The following is a 17500-nucleotide window of genomic DNA, read 5'->3' on the forward strand; positions in this document are numbered from 1 at the left end:
GACAGTGTGTGTGTGAGAGAGAGGGAGATAGATTGTGTGAGAGAGAGAGGGAGAGTGAGAGTGTGTGAGAGAGTGAGAGATAGGGATGGAGAGAGTGTGTGTGAGAAAGAGAGGGAGAGAGTGTGTGAGAGAGAGAGGGAGAGAGTGTGTGAGAGAGAGGAAACTCAGGGACTTGGCTGGGAGCCGGATCTGTAATCTGCTGATGGTAAAGCTTATGAAGAGGAGGCAACCAGTATCCATTTTTAGCGATGAGGTCATCTTTTATTAAGAAAAAAAAAAAAAGGAAAAAAAAGGAAAAAAGTCCCGGCACAAGAAAGCAGTCTGCCGCAGCTGGTGTGTCTGATCCGTTATCTGCCTTCATCTGCAAGGACACTGAGGCTCATTTTAATTCAATCTGTTTGATTTGAAAAGCCTCCACACTTCGCCGGCGGTGCGCTTTCAGAAAGGAGGAGAAGAGAGAGAGGGAGAAAAAAAAAAACCTTTCCTATTTTTTTTTTGCCATTAATTTTTAAAATGACCTTTTAAAAAGATGTTCTTTGACAACCGCGCACGAATTCCGGGGGGAAATGAGAGCGCTGACGCTCTCGTTGGCTCGGTACCGGGGGAACTCAAATTAAGAGGTTCTTTTAAAGAGGGTGCTCCAACGCCGTGCCCTTTCTGAAACGCCTTCGCGCGCTATTAAATATCATTTAAAGATATAAAAGATACAGAGGAGAATTCTAAAACCTTCTTTTCGCAAAACACGTTTTTGCGTGCGACGGCGCTGAATGGGAATTGTGCCGGTTCTGCGGCGGGGGTGGGCTTCCGAAGCGACAGCGTCTGACACAATGCGAGCAGCGGCTCTAACGAGGTCGCGCAGAGTGGCAGAGAGGCGGGAGGTCTCGGCCAAACGCCTTTACTCCGCGCGCGCCGGAGGGATCGTCCTCCCGAGTTTTATGGGGCGGGCGGCGTGTTGCGAACGAAAGCGTTTTTAACCTGGCTGTAGCGCAAAGGCTAGAAGTCCAAACACACAGTGAGATGTGCATACAGTGTTAACTCAACTCAAACACACAGTGAGATGTGCATACAGTGTTAACTCAAATACACAGTGAGATGTGCATACAGCGTTAACTCAACTCAAGCACACAGTGAGATGTGCATACAGTGTTAACTCAACTCAAACACACAGTGAGATGTGCATACAGTGTTAACTCAACTCAAACACACAGTGAGATGTGCATACAGCGTTAACTCAACTCAAGCACACAGTGAGATGTGCATACAGTGTTAACTCAACTCAAATACACAGTAAAATGTGTGTACAGTGTTAACTCAACTCAAATACAGTACACGGTATCAGTCCAACTATATTCCGAAAGGCTTGATTAATCACCGAACATATTAAAGTGTGTATGTACACATTTTATTTTATTTATTGACCCATTGATTGTTTTTTGTTGCATTAATGAATGTTCTTGCTACCAGTCCACTCTTTATTAACTTTTTTAACTTCACGCCGTTCTTCTCCCGGTCCTGCCTCACACCGATACAGCTCCCTTTACCCACGATGCACCGGGAGCCTCCCTGCACCTTTATTTTAACGAGACGGCCAGAAAGAGGAGGGAGACGAGGAAGAGGACGGGCGTGGGGATGAAGAGGAATGAGGACAGGTCTGGCACCAGAAATATTCCCAAATATGAGAAGAGGCGGAGAAGATGAAAGGCGGAGGGAGCGGCTGCTCTATAAATAGTGTCTCATCCCGTCTCACAGCGTGCCGCGAGGTGACATCACCCAAGTGTGACTCCCAGCCCCACAGAGCGGCTCACCGCCCCACACCGCTCAGAGCTCCAGCCCCACACCACTCAGAGCTCCAGCCCCACACCGCCCAGAGCTCCAGCCCCACACCGCTCAGAGCTCCAGCCCCACACCGCTCAGAGCTCCAGCCCCACACCGCTCAGAGCTCCAGCCCCACACCGCCCAGAGCTCCAGCCCCACACCGCCCAGAGCTCCAGCCCCACACCGCCCAGAGCTCCAGCCCCACACCGCCCAGAGCTCCAGCCCCACACCACTCAGAGCTCCAGCCCCACACCGCTCAGAGCTCCAGCCCCACACCGCCCAGAGCTCCAGCCCCACACCGCCCAGAGCTCCAGCCCCACACCGCCCAGAGCTCCAGCCCCACACCGCGGGGAGCGGCTCAAACGCTCCAACATCACACGGCTCAGAGTGGCTCATAGCGCCGTCCGGGCTCCTCCATCGCCCCCTGTCACTCCACCACCGAGGGCGGGGGCAGAGACGGAGGGTTGCCCAGCATGTGCGGCCCCCCAGGGGGGTTTAGAGGTCAGGGAATACGCAGAGGAGCAGGGCTGTGAGCGTCGAGGGAGAGGGCTTCCCGCAGCGCTGAGTTTAGGAGGTTTCAGGAGTGCGCTTTCACACGCGAGGGATCAAACGGCTCAGGTGTGTGTGTGACCTGTGTGACCCTGGAGAGAGAGCCAGGGCACAGGTGAGACGGGAGTGGACCAGGGATGCCCGGCGTCTGAGCCAATCAGCTTCCAACGTTTCTCTACCGAGTCCCAATAAACTGAGGGGTACATAAATGCGCATATCCACACACAAGCACACACGAACAGTCACATGCGTACACACAGAAACACACACACAGACACACAAACATACACAAACAATTACATGCATACACACAGAAACACACGTTGACACACACACAGACACACAGGAACAGTCACATGCGTACATACAGGCGCACACACGCAGACACACACACGCGCGCACACACTCGGCGGAACGCGGCGGAACCAGAGGGCAACGCTGTATAATGATGTTCACGCTCTCCTAAAAGGCGGCAAAGGAAGGATGATGTCATTACAAACAGAGGAACGGGAGAGGAGGGTGCGGAGAGGAGGGTGCGGAGAGCTCTCTGCGCGCGACACCGTCGCTCCTGCACTGCTCCTGCACCACCGGAGCTGGGAGAAACACGGCAAACGGCAGAGCCAGGCCAGGAACACGACAGAGCCAGGCTAGGAACACGGCAGAGCCAGGCCAGGAACACGGCAGAGCCAGGCTAGGAACACGGCAAACGGCAGAGCCAGGCTAGGAACACGGCAAAGGGCCCAGCCTGGCGCCCGAACGCCTCCCCCCCCCAACATCACTCCACAGCGACGCAAACCCCTGACACTGCATTCGACTGTTTTCTCTCCAGAGTCAAATACATCATTGTTTTGGATTCAAGCGCTTTTCTACACTTTAACTGAGCTTGGTGTATTGGAACCTATGAAATAGTGCAAACCTCGTCCTCTTAGTTGGCTCGGTTGCACCAGGCGAGATCAATCAAGCACAGAAAAGTATTTGACTCCAAAACAATTACGTACTCACAGCCTACAACAGGCAGACCAATTCATAATTAAAAACAACATTAATAACCACGCGTTTCACTGAGCTGAAGTACTACGGCACCAAGTGTTTGTGTTTTTTATTATCTGCTGCTTTCTACACGACCCCAAAACACAGAGCGGGGCACGTCCGGAACGGGGAACATCTCCGGCGGTGACACCAAAAGGCCACTGCGGCCAGGTCCCTCTGCAGAATTAAAAACCAAAAAACCATCCCAGCATATTTCAACGATTACCCCATTCAAACTTTCCCAGGTATGCACAAACAAACCCGAGTGTTCCCAAAGTAAATTGGTAGCCAAGGAGGGGTCGAATATGCGCAAGACGAGAACAAAACAAACAGAAAACAAGCCTGTTTATGAAGGGGTGGTGAGAGAAACGCTGCCCTCCCCCTGGCGCTGGTCGGCATGATGTAGAATATTTTGCTAAGTTAAATTAGGAAATACAAAACAAATCTTTGGGGAGTGAGTCTATGCCCTGAGGTAAGTGTTACAGTCCTGTTGTGAAATCCTGTTGGAGACCTCTCTGTAAACAACCGTATGGTGGGAGAGGGAGAGAGAGGGAGAGAGAGAGAGAGAGAGAGATGTTATTTTACACCCCCTTATTTATCCCTTCTTGTGCGAGAGAGAGATTTACCTGTGTATTGTGGTGTGTGTGATTGACATGAATCACTACCTCCTTGCTGCACAGACAGCTCCCCACTGGGAGCCCAACAGGCCCACACAGAGGCAGACCATCTCTGTTCCACGAGCTCTAAGAGAGGGCCACGTGTGTGCCTCAGTTTATGCTGACAATCCACGGCATCCACATGGTGCTGTTCCAGACATACAGAAAGTTCACAGCCACATCTACATGCCGTAGCAAGTGAGCAAACAAAAAAAGCAATCAAACAAACATTTGTGTTCATCACTGCCTGTTCTTGACATTCAGCTGGTCAAGCCGGTCATAAAGCTGGTCTAGCTGGGTATGAGCTGGTCAACCAGCATGGCAAAGCTGGTCATAAGCTGGTCTAGCTGGGTATGAGCTGGTCAAACACTCACATTCACATGCTCTTACTCAAGGAATTGTTGGCTCCATCAGAAACGTGTATAGACAGATGCACAAATGTACACACGCTCCACCATGTTAGTCTCAGAAAAACTTCTATTTTTCTAAATGACTGCTCTGACTCATGCAGACTAAATCACACAGACCTGGGTTACTCAGCTTTAATGGAAAACTCTTCCCAAAAACCTTTCTTCGATCTTCGATCCACCTCCAGCTAACTGGACCCACATGTGTAACCCTTCCCACTGAGATGAATGCACTGATAAGGTTCTACTGAGACAGCACACACACACACACACACACAAACACACACACACACAAACACACACACACACACACACACACACACACACACACACACACACACACACAGAACTACAGTGTAACAGCGTGCACATTCCTATAACAGCATCATTTACCTTTCTGATGAGTAATTGTAATACCTGCAGCACAGGGCTTGCCTACACTGCTGCAACTAAAGGCCTACCAGTGTAAATACTGTATCCATGTGAAGGCCTACCAGTGTAAATACTGTATCCATGTGAAGGCATACCAGTGTAAATACTGTATCCGTGTGAAGGCCTACCAGTGTAAATACTGTATCCATGTGAAGGCATACCAGTGTAAATACTGTATCCATGTGAAGGCCTACCAGTGTAAATACTGTATCCATGTGAAGGCCTACCAGTGTAAATACTGTATCCATGTGAAGGCATACCAGTGTAAATACTGTATCCATGTGAAGGCCTACCAGTGTAAATACTGTATCCATGTGAAGGCCTACCAGTGTAAATACTGTATCCATGTGAAGGCCTACCAGTGTAAATACTGTATCCATGTGAAGGCATACCAGTGTAAATACTGTATCCGTGTGAAGGCCTACCAGTGTAAATACTGTATCCGTGTGAAGGCCTACCAGTGTAAATACTGTATCCAGGTGAAGGCCTACCAGTGTAAATACTGTATCCGTGTGAAGGCCTACCAGTGTAAATACTGTATCCAGGTGAAGGCCTACCAGTGTAAATACTGTATCCATGTGAAGGCATACCTATGTAAATACCTCTGTGAAGGCCTACCAGTGTAAATACTGTATCCATGTGAAGGCCTACCAGTGTAAATACTGTATCCATGTGAAGGCATACCAGTGTAAATACTGTATCCATGTGAAGGCATACCAGTGTAAATACTGTATCCATGTGAAGGCATACCAGTGTAAATACTGTATCCATGTGAAGGCATACCAGTGTAAATACTGTATCCATGTGAAGGCATACCTGTGTAAATACTGTATCCATGTGAAGGCATACCTGTGTAAATACCTCTGTGAAGGCATACCTGTGTAAATACTGTATCCATGTGAAGGCATACCTGTGTAAATACCTCGGTGAAGGCCTACCTGTGTAAATACCTCGGTGAAGGCCTACCTGTGTAAATCTCAGCCTCGGATGGGTCCTCCACCTTCTTGTGCTGGATGATGTAGTCGGACACCTTGCAGCCGATGAGGGGCTCCACGTCCAGCCACTCCAGGGCTGCCATGGTGCTGGAGGGCTCCAGGTGTGGGGCCAGACGCAGGCTGCCAGGAGAAAGGGGTGGGTGAGGTTTGGGCGGTTCAGGGTGAGGTTCAGTATGAGGTTCAGGGTGAGGTTCAGTATGAGGTTCAGGGTGAGGTTCAGGGTAAGGTTTGGGCAGTTCAGTTCAGGTTTGGGTGAGGTTTGGGCGGTTCAGGGTGAGGTTCAGGGTGTGGTTCAGGGTGAGGTTCAGGGTGTGGTTCAGGGTGGGGTTCAGTATGAGGTTCAGGGTGTGGTTCAGGGTGTGGTTCAGGGTGGGGTTCAATATGAGGTTCAGGGTGTGGTTCAGGGTGTGGTTCAGGGGGGGTTCAGTATGAGGTTCAGGGTGTGGTTTGGGCGGTTCAGGGTGAGGTTCAGGGTGGGGTTCAGTATGAGGTTCAGGGTGTGGTTCAGGGTGGGGTTTGGGCGGTTCAGGGTGTGGTTCAGGGTGGGGTTCAGTATGAGGTTCAGGGTGTGGTTCAGGGTGTGGTTCAGGGGGGGTTTGGGCGGTTCAGGGTGCGGTTCAGGGTGGGGTTTGGTGAGAGGCACGCACACAGGCTGGCGCAGGGAGCTGCAGGTGGGCAGGCCCTCCTTGCTGAACGCGTTCAGGTCGCAGCGGCACCAGTTCTCGATGACGTCACCTCTCCCCGCACACCAGTATGAGCTCATGGTGGCACTCCTGAAAGCCTGCGGGGAGGGAGGGGGAGAGAGAGAGAGAGAGGGGGAGAGAGGGGGAGAGAGAAGGAGAGAGAGAAGGAGAGAGAGGGGGAGAGGGAGAGAGAGGGAGACAGAGAGGGAGGGAGGGGGGGGGACAGGTGACAGAAATGTCAGTTATTTTCTGTCTCCCCATCTTCCTCGACCCTCCCTCCTCCTCCTCCTCCTCTTCCTCCTCCTCCCGCCACCCCTTGTCAGCTTGCAGCAGAACACACAGTCTTCTCACCTCTGATGCAGACAGGGGCCCTGCCACATTTCTTTTTTCCACCATCGCCGTGTAGTAATAAACCTTCCCATAATGGTGGCCCTGGGTCACATGGTCTGATAACGCTGCATTACTGCATTACAGCGTGGCGGATGACACCGTCTCCTGCCGTAATTACACAAAGTGATTCCAGGAGGCGAGGTCAACACTTTGGGTCGCGACGCCATCGGTGAACTTGCGATTACACGATGTAGGAGGACCGTAATCTCTGCACTTAAGATTAGCCTGCCGTGATTCAAACTATTACATTTCATTATGGCCATTTGGCTGACGCTCTTATCCAGAGCGATGTGCAGTTGATTCGACTAAGCAGGAGACAATCCTCCCCTGGAGCAATGCAGGGTTAAGGGCGTTGCTCAAGGGCCCAACGGCTGTGCGGATCTTATTGCGGCTACACTGGGATTCGAACCCCCAACCTTGCCTGTCCCAGTCATTTACCTTAACCACTACGCTACAGGCCCCCCGATAATGGCTTCACCTTGCTATCGTTCTGCCTTTTCTTACTGGGTTTCCTGTCATGGCCGACAGGTCTTTCTATGCTAGTGACACAGTCTTCCACGAGCAGTGTGGTATCACACCTTTACATCAGGTGATGCATAAGGTAGGTGTGAAAAGCCTGCAGAGAATTGGTAGTGTGGTACTAAACTGAGCTGAGGTAGCTTTAGACATGCTGGTGTAGGGGCGAGCACAGGCTTGTGTTTGTTTATAAAAACACTTTGCGTAACTCCAAAACAGCTTCCACAGTCATGCACGTGAACAGATTAATTTGATACTGTTATAAACATTACTTCATTTTGTATTATGTTGATATTACATTTATAACATCTTACATGTGTTATGCCAATTGTAAAATTTGCGAAATACCGGATTAATCATCTGAAACTGTTTTTAATCTATCCATAATTTAACTCTGCTTTTGTAATGTAATTAAAGTGAAAATATTGTTTAAGTTTAAGTCATTAATTGTCACGTTACAGACGAGTGTAAGAAGTGTGGTACCCCAGAGAACACAGTGTAGTATAAGACCAGCCATAAACAATTCAAAAACTTAAATAAATTTAGGAAATTGACATTATAAAAAAAGAAAAGGACAATGCATAATAAATGCAAAGTACGCACTGCGGGATTTATATCTAAGACAGCATGTGATCCAAGAAAAATAAGTGATTGGCTTTTGAATTGGCTGATCGTGCACATATTGCATTAGAAAGCCCCAAAATTAGCGAAGGTTGCAAAAGCCGACCGGGACCCACAGCAGCACCATGCCGTAGGAGCTGAAGCTGAAAAAAGCTGAAAAAAATGTAAACTGTACCCTCACTGGCTATTTTCAGATACGACTGGACACCCCTGGTTTAGAGAGCCTTTGACCACAAAGCCATTATTGTCCCTGTACCAGCCCCTGTGAAAGTCAGCAGACCAGCGGAAACTGGTGTACATGTCCAAAATATCCTTCATCCCACACACTGTCCGTGCCAATCGAAAACAGAAATAATTTCACAAAAACACCAGAAAGAAAATGATACCTTTCAGCAATGCACTACAATGGAGCACACATGTATATGTAATGTATTTTTGTTGGAACGTTCGATTTCAGTATTATTTACACATTTGATCAGTAGAGCCAACATAAACTTGTCTTAACAACTTTAAGCAGCAAAAGTATGTGACAATTCACATTAAAATCCTCGGAGAGGACAAGAACCCGCCACTAAATCACACGATGAGATTCCCCCGTACCCCTGTTTTCACCTCATACATTAATCTCATATCTTCCATGAAGACACATAGATCTTTAAAACTAATAAAATCTGACACGTCCATTTAAAGTTTATAAAATGGGAGGGGGGGGTGGGGGGCGGGGGGGAGCGGGGCAATGAGGACGCGGGGGTTACCCCAAGCGAATGGAATGTTCCAGAACACACGCGCCCGCCTGGATCGCGGACGGAGCCAGGGCCCGTGGCGCGGCGCCGGGGTATGGCAGAGCCGCGATGTTTTGAGAAAGAACAACGACTGAACGACAGAGGACAGCTGCGCTCAGAGCGGCCCGTCTCTGTGGCCCGCGAATGGCTCGCTATCGCTTTAATGCGCGCGGGTGATTACGAACAGTAAACAGAGACGTAATCAAAACCTGCCTCCCCCTCTCGGAAGAACTGTCCTCAGATATCCTTTTGAGTACTTTCTGCAGATATCCCGTGTTTTTTTAAGCGTGAAGAGGAGGCCGGGCCAGGAGCGGGAGAATTTCTGGTGAAGTCGCGAGGCGTACTTAACTGCCGCGAAACACGACCGACATTCCTGCTGGGGCTGCGGCCGCCGTTTATTGACCGGCTCGGAGAGAGCAGCCCACGAGCGGGGCGTCGAGAGGAACGTCAACGACCGTGACTTCAAACAGATAATATTTATTCGGCTAATAATAGCTGTTACATCGCGGGGAAATGTCATTTTCACCCGTATCGACAGCATGTGCGTTCACTGCCTTCCTTTTGCAGGATTTGAAATGTGAGATATGTATCATATATGATGCATACAGTGGGCTCCAGAATTATTGGCACCCTTGATAAAAATGAAGAAAAAAGGTCGCATATAATAAACGACACGGATAATAATCTGTGTGTTGTGTTCAAAGATACAGGGAAACCACATACTTTTATTTCACAAACATTGTTCAAAGTGCATTTACTTTCATGTTTCAATGGTTTTTATACAGTAATGTAATTATTTCTGAAAACCATAGGTACAAAAGTTATTGGCACCCCTAACAATTATTGTAAATAAAATCGAACAAAGTCCCATCACAAAGATGTAGGATGGCAGCAATCAGCCAATGATCAGCATTTACACAGCGTATGAAAATGTCAATTATCTGCTTCTATCTATGTTTCAGAAACTTGAATCAGACCAAACTTGAATTTTTTTGGCCATACACACCATCAACATGTTTGGCAGCAGAGGAGGAATGCATACAAGGAGAAGCTCCTCATAGCTACTGTCACATATGGAGGAGGGTCATTGATGTTTTGGAGATGTTTTGCTGCCAGTGGTCCAGGGCCACTATTTAAGATCAATCGCACAATTAATTTAAAAAAATTCTGCTTGCCTCTGCTAGGAAGCTGAGATGCTGGTCAGTGGTAGATTGTCCTCTGACCTATCCCTTCCCTAAGAGGTCGCTATTTAAGATGTGGTCCACAAAACCCTTTGCAATATTCTCTTGTGTTTGCAGACCGTTCAACAAGTTCCACAAAAACAAACAAACAGACAAAGAAACAAACAGACTGTGGGTAACTAACAGCTGGGCCATCTGGCGCCCCCTCTGGCCACCCGTCGCCAGCGCAGCCTGACCTTCTGATGCTGCAGTCATCAGCAGTGCTAATGACATCGGTGATCTTTCCTGCTTTCAGAGGAACGGTCTTAACCTCTGCTCCGCACGATTAGTATGCTGTTCTAATGAGCCTGTGGGGGTGGGTGGGGCTTTCTAATAGATCCATTTAGCACAAGAAAACGGACAGTTCTCCCAAAACCTTCTTTCATTCTTATTTATGAAAGGGCAATCCTGGTTATAGGCGGTTTTAAAGAAAAGAAAGAAAGTAGATCATTTTAATGGGTTTAGAGATGAACAGACAGCAAAGTTTTCAGTTGACAAAACATCTCCATATATCTACAGGAGTAACTTTGAGGCTAAAATTATGTTGAACAAAAAAGGGAATTTTTGGGAAGAAATTGGGAATAAATATAATAATAAAAATAATCTAGATGTGCCAAACCACAATTTGCCTTTTGTGAATTTATTGCACTGTAAAATGGAAACCATTGGTGATAAAACACATTTAAAAAAAACCTTTCCATTAAATACATAATCACATTAAAATAGAAAAATACAATGAAAAAGATGAAATTCTCGATAATAGTCAATGAGTCATTGTGAAAGTCTACACTAGACACAGAGTAGACCTGACCAACGCAGTTTTCGAAAGAGCATTTGAAGCAAGCCAGAAAAAAAGCGAATACGCGATTCATCAAAATCTAGTTACTTTGGCGAAATAACAATCATAAGCATCATTAGCGTAGATTGAGGAGCCCGGAAGGCAGAGCAGAAAACAGGAGCACTTCCACCCAATCACAGACCCCCGACCGCCGCAGGACGACTCTCTGCGAACGCTGATGAGTAGATCTTGCCCTTGATGCGTCTGCCGGAGTTCAGATTAATATCCCATTTCATTACCATGTCAAACGGCGCAGACACTCACGGCATTACCGTGATGTAATGAGCCATTATGAGCGGGCGGGGGGACTGGCCCTGCGTGAGGACACGGAGAGGGCCGCGAAAGGCCGTAAAACAGATTCATCTCACCGCTGATCTGGAGGCTCGATTCTTTTTGATTTGTATAAACGAGCGGCGCTTTATTATTTAGAAATAAATAACTTTAGGAAGAGGTGCTGTCAGTTAGCGAAACTAGCTCTCACTAAGTTAAACTAAACTGAATCTTTTTGTGCTTTTATGACATATATGGTTTGTGTGTTTGACATGAATGCAAACCTGGCGCTCGTCCGGCTTCAAATGAAACTGATGGAAAGGCTTTGGAATGATGAATATGTTTTCATGTTTCAGCAACCATGATTATAGAAAATTAATCAGAACTTTAAATTCTCTACACCTTCACAGCTGACTGTCTGGGAGCAGATTTCTGAGGAATGGATGCCGTACACGCTGTTTTTCAGACCAAATGTGATTTAAGTGACTTTGACCGTGGAACGATTGTTGGCGCCAGACAGGGTGGTTCCAGTATCTGAGAAACTTCTGATCTCCTGAGATTTTCACGCAAAAGAGTCTCTAGAGTTTGCAGAGAATGGTGCGAAAAACAAAAATCATCCAGTGAGCAGCAGTTCTGCGGGCAGTAACATGTTGTTAATGAGAGACCCCAGAGGAGAAAGGCCAGACGCAAATAACCACACATCACAACAGTGGTGTGCAGAAGAGCATCTCTGAACACACATAACCACACATCACAACAGTGGTATGCAGAAGAGCATCTCTGAACACACATAACCACACATCACAACAGTGGTATGCAGAAGAGCATCTCTGAACACAAATAACCACACATCACAACAGTGGTATGCAGAAGAGCATCTCTGAACACACATAACCACACATCACAACAGTGGTATGCAGAAGAGCATCTCTGGACACACATAACCACACATCACAACAGTGGTATGCAGAAGAGCATCTCTGGACACACATAACCACACATCACAACAGTGGTATGCAGAAGAGCATCTCTGGACACACATAACCACACATCACAACAGTGGTATGCAGAAGAGCATCTCTGAACACACAACAAAACAGGCTACAGCAGCAGAACACCAATAAGTCTGATAAAAACATCTAATCAATACCTAATAAAGTGCTCACTGAGTATATATCCAATTAAGAAACAGCAGAAAAAAAGGAAATTGACATAATACAAGTTTATTGAATGAGATTGCTGCAGTGAAAATATTTTTTAAAATATCATTTATTTTATCTTTCTTGAATGGCCCTTGTTGCATTGGTTTCAGAGGAGAATATACGGTGCTTGAGATAAAGACCAAAGTTCATTTCCAGGTCTGGGGAGGTTATGTGAACTAAATAAACTAATTGAGCACAGCTGAAACTTACACTGCACGTTCCAAAAAATAAAATAAAAAAAATTAAGAAAATAGATTTGGAATTTAAAAAGGATTGTTAAACAGAAATATGAGGTAACCTAACGCTGACCCCCCAGTGTCATCCTCTCACGGGGAATAATAAGTACTAATAACGCGTCTGAAAAAAGAAAGAACACACTGTATGTTGTGAGTGCGAGCTGGGAGAATTCCTCCACTCGCTGATCAGATATGTTCCTATGGCGGGTCAAAGGCCTGGCATCATCTGTCTGTATCTGTGCAATCTCATTAGCTGTGTGATTGGACTCCCGGAGAGGATACACTACCCTATGCTGATTAAGGTCGAGTACGCTTCGTACCCTGCTTATCTGTCCTCTCCGGCCGGGGCGGTGAGTTTTAGTTTTCCGGCTCCTCGACGGAGGACCGCTAAACGAGCGCAGGCCACGGGCCGAACGCTCTGTCCACAGCTCCCCCGCAAAACCCACGGCTGATATTACAAAACCACCGGAGGTGGTCTCCTCGCAAACTTTCATTGCTCTTTCTTTCTTCCTTCCTTTCTCGAAATTCTATTGAATATGGGAGTAGTGTGGCGGTCACTGGAAGAAGCACGTGAAATACACTGCAAGAAGATTTACGAGCGTCTTTACACTTGACTTGACTAATATGACTTAAGGTCTGATTAGAAGTTTCAAATGAACTGTTCTCATTCCATTGGCAAATCTTGAAATGAGTCCATTTATTGAGCAACAAAAGTAAAAGAAATAAGATTGTAAGTCGCAATATCAGTACAACAATACTTTGTTGGGGTTTTTTGCAGGGTACAGGGTCATGTCCGTTGTGGCTGTGGGCAGCGTGTGGAGCATATAAGACAGCGGCGCGGAGCAGAATTAAAAAGGCGGGAAACGGGAGCCTGTCAGCCCGCCGGCCTCAGGCGGAACAGCGGGGGCCAGGCGGTGAAGTGTAGCCGGAGGCGCTAACGGGCGCCATTAGCGCCTCCGGCAGCCGCGCCTCGGCGATGCACAGACAGCAGGACCCCTGGCCTGCCCGCGCGGGGAGAGGCCAGAGCCGGGGTCGGCCGGGGGGAAGGTTCTTTCGGGGTGAAGCCATATTTCACCGGCAAACCGGCACTCTGGAGCTCCCCCTCCCCGCCGGACACAAATCTCCATCGCGCCCCCTCGTTTTCCGAGAATGCCCTCCTGGCCTACGGGGAACTCCAGCGCCACGCCCGAGACGACTGCGTGGTTTCTCGCCCCCCCCCCCCCCCCCCGACACTAACCTTGGGTTAGGAGGTATTTGCGTCACACGGCCCTGCCGTGGCTGGCTCTGAGGTCCGGACACGGAGCCCTAATGCGTTTAACCGGGGAAGCGCAAATGACGTCCGCCGCATGACCTCGTTTTTTATCGAATTACCGCGGAAAGGAACCGGGATATCGGGGAGGAGAGGGCTCGCGCTCCACTCCGTGATTTACGGAGGTAAGCCAGGGGGGGGACGAGGACAATGTCCTCTTTACTGCTAATTCCTTAAAACACGCTCTTCCCGGGACAGGGCCGGAATGACATTTCAGCCCCAGAGCACGACGGAGGTAAAACTGAACAGGCGCAGGCTGAAGGTGGTTCAGGTAATGGGCCATCTTACCTTTGCTAGGAACTCCTTATTAGACACACTGAACACGCATTTAAGTCGTTACCCGGAAGTTCACAGCAAGGTGACAGTGAGCCCATTTTGAGGATTCACAACCCTCAAAATGTACGGACCATACGACCATATGATACGATACACATTTTTATCAATGACGGACTGATCCCCGCTATCTACTGTGGAAGCTATTAAAGTGCAAAGTTTTGCAATAGTTTTATTAGCGGTCAGTGAATGAGCTGCTCTCATTCGGGGGTTTACTCAGTCACGGTCTCCACTGTAGGCCACTGCAGTCAGATTTGACAGAAGGCTTCATCGTCAACCCTTGAACATGGAGGGTTTTCTTTTTAAAAACAAAAATCAACTTAAAAAGTACAGCAACTTCAGTCACAAAAGGATTAATAATGTGGGTGTAGAACAACCGACACCACACGTGAAATCCGCAGCACAGCAGGGGTGGTTTGTAGCGTAGTGGTTAAGGTGCATGACTGGGACCCACAAGGTCGGTGGTTCGAATCCCAGTGTAGCCACAATAAGATCCGCCCAGCCGTTGGGCCCTTGAGCCAGGCCCTTAACCCTGCATTGCTCCAGGGGAGGATTGTCTCCTGCTTAGTCTAATCAACTGTAAGTCGCTCTGGATGTACGTCGGCCACAGGTCTGTCTCTCAGGCATGGTTGGGCAGGCTACCGAACACACTGGCAGTGTTGAGGAGGTACAGGTACGTGGAGCCAGTGAGGCGGTTACAGGTGTCTGCATCCCGCAGCAGCCCAGAGCCGGCGACGCCCCACTCGACGGAAACGGTGACCTCATACCCCAAAGCCCTTTTCGCACACGGTTACATTTAAGATCAGAAAACTGCGTCAGGGTGAATGAGGCCACCCAGCATCCACGCCCGCCCCCCATCCCCTCTCCGGGTGCCAGGGGACGTATTTCTCAAGGGAAAAGCCGACAACACAACTGCCACTCTGGTCTGGGAGGGTGGGCTGTGCCGAGAGATATACGCCGTTATGAATCACGCGCAACACATTCAATTTCTCCCAAAGGCCTGCCGCACTTTAATCAAACCGCTGTTCAGACAAGACTCAAAGTTTTTTTTGGCAACCCCCCATTCCATTCGCATTGGTGTTGGTTAATTTATTTATTTACCCCTAAAAAAACAAAACAAAGGTCAAACAAACTTTGAGGAGCACAGAAGAGTTTATTTCAGTTAAACTTTTACCCTGAGACTGGCTGTCAAGTCATTTAGAGTGACTGTTTCGCTGCGGTGTCTCACAACGCTGAAATATTTGCTACTTTGAAAGCGGAGTAAAAATGCACTCATTTTAATTACAGTAATTTATTTCACTGCTCATTCCTATTACTTCAGCCTAATTTTTTAAGGGCCACTGGTTTTGTAGCAGTAAATAATTTCATTTGTCAAAAACTAATTATCAAATCAGCCTTAAAGGCGCCAAACAAAGAATAACAACTGTTCCGTACCCAACAACAATGACTACCTCACTACCTCTCACATTCTGCTGCTCACCGAGCAAAGCATGAGAAGGATGGCCCACTGTAAACACCACGGCGGCAGCGAGCAGCACAGACGTGGGAGCAGCGATCTGTTGCCTACCCAGGGTTCTCCTCTCCACATCTACAAGTTTGGCATATTTCCTTTTCTCTGCAAAAAAAACTAAATGAAACATCACTGCCGCCTGCCCAGCCTGCCCTGGTATCTCCTACACTCTGACGGACTTCACCGCATCACGAGGATGGCATCGTCAATCCCACAATGCACCAGGGGAATCCCCAAGAACAAGCCAGTGTAAGACCCTTTACCACAACATCCATAAAAGCAAATACATGTCAAACAAAGATGCGAGAAGCCTATGTCAGACAAGTCAAGAGCTGCTACAAACCACTCCGACAAAAATTGTGAATGTGAAGCAGAATTGTGAAGCAGATGCATACAATATCATGAATATCATGCATATACATTTAAATGTGAGATGGAAAACACAGGATGAATGAGTGAATTTTGGAGTGAATTATTTTAAGAATGATCAAGTCTGATACATCACAAAAGGAAGTCTTCATAAATTCTTTATTATTCTATTATTATTATTATTATTATTATTATTATTATTACAGCTATCCTAAGAGGGTGATAATAAGAAACACTTATTTTTTCTGGATACATGCATCATGAAGGCATAGATAAGGTTCCAGAGGCAGGGATCTCCATCCTTATTATTATATTATGAGTATTATCATTGTGATCGTGACTGTGGTGTTGTTTGTGCTTCACGGTGCTGTGAGTGGCTTGCTGCAGCCCAGGTGTGTTGAATGGAGCCTGGTCGGGGCCGGGAGCAGGAAACAGGAGTTTGGGTGAATGCGATGTTTGTGTTGTCCGGAATGTTCCGGGGCTGATAGGGTTTCACATCAGAAGGCCTCCCGGTCCCCCTGCGATGGGGGTGGGGGGGGGGGGGGATTACAGTCAGGGCGATGAGAGGGCCGAGAGGTCTAATCTGCCCGGGGGGGTGGGGGGCCCCGCTGGAAACGAGGGTGCGTGTGAAAGGATGAGAAAACAGCACGGGGATCTGTAACCGAAGGAGACGGGCGACGGCTTTATTACCCCCACCGCCCGCCTTCCTGCCGCGCGCGCGATATTCCTGGACAGCAGCACAACGCCCCTCCCCGCGACGCAGATGCAGGCGTCGAGAGCCAGTCGCGCGAGACGGGGCCCGCTTTGATGATCCAGGGGCCACTTCCTTTTCACTCGCACCACCCACAAAACAGGAAGACAGCAAATCCAATTTTTATTTTATTTTTTTTCCTTCTTCTTCTTCCCGCCGCCGGGATGGAAGTCCCTGCTCCGGGGCTCTGCGGCGTTCCGTGCGGGAACGCACTCCGCGGAGAGAGAGCGCGGCGGCCGGGGCCAGGATGGGAGCAGGAAAGGTCAGTCTGTCTGCTACGCTAATTGGATTCAGCTTGGCTCTTTTTTTCAGAAGCCCAGCCAAGGAGGGCCATAGGCGGGCCCCAGAGGCTGGCTTCAATAACGGGCCAGTAATCCCCCGGCCTCAGCGCCGGGCCCTGAGAACCAGGGCGCACCGCACACGCCTTTGTCCACACATCACCCTTTACCTCCTTTATCTGCCCCGGCCATTCATCACACCCCCAAATGTTCTTCTTTCTTTACTGTTACGGGTCTACTTTTTGTATTGTTCTGGGGAAATTATGATAAATAAACGATGGGACTGAATCGGGTTTTTTAAGACCACAC

General features: G+C 48.3%; 1 protein-coding gene across 1 annotated transcript in view; it reads right to left on the bottom strand.

The window, feature by feature from the left end:
• LOC133140879 (astrotactin-2-like) overlaps positions 1-17500 on the bottom strand; it is a 408973-nt gene that overhangs the window by 51502 nt on the left and 339971 nt on the right. The window contains exons 18-19 of the mRNA XM_061261152.1: positions 6531-6664; positions 5855-6003 (exon numbers count right to left, since the gene is read on the bottom strand). Of these exons, the coding sequence (XP_061117136.1) occupies positions 5855-6003; positions 6531-6664 (283 nt within the window). The remainder of the gene's footprint in view (positions 1-5854; positions 6004-6530; positions 6665-17500) is intronic.

This window comes from Conger conger, chromosome 11 (assembly GCF_963514075.1).
Source record: "Conger conger chromosome 11, fConCon1.1, whole genome shotgun sequence".
Lineage (NCBI taxonomy): Eukaryota > Metazoa > Chordata > Actinopteri > Anguilliformes > Congridae > Conger > Conger conger.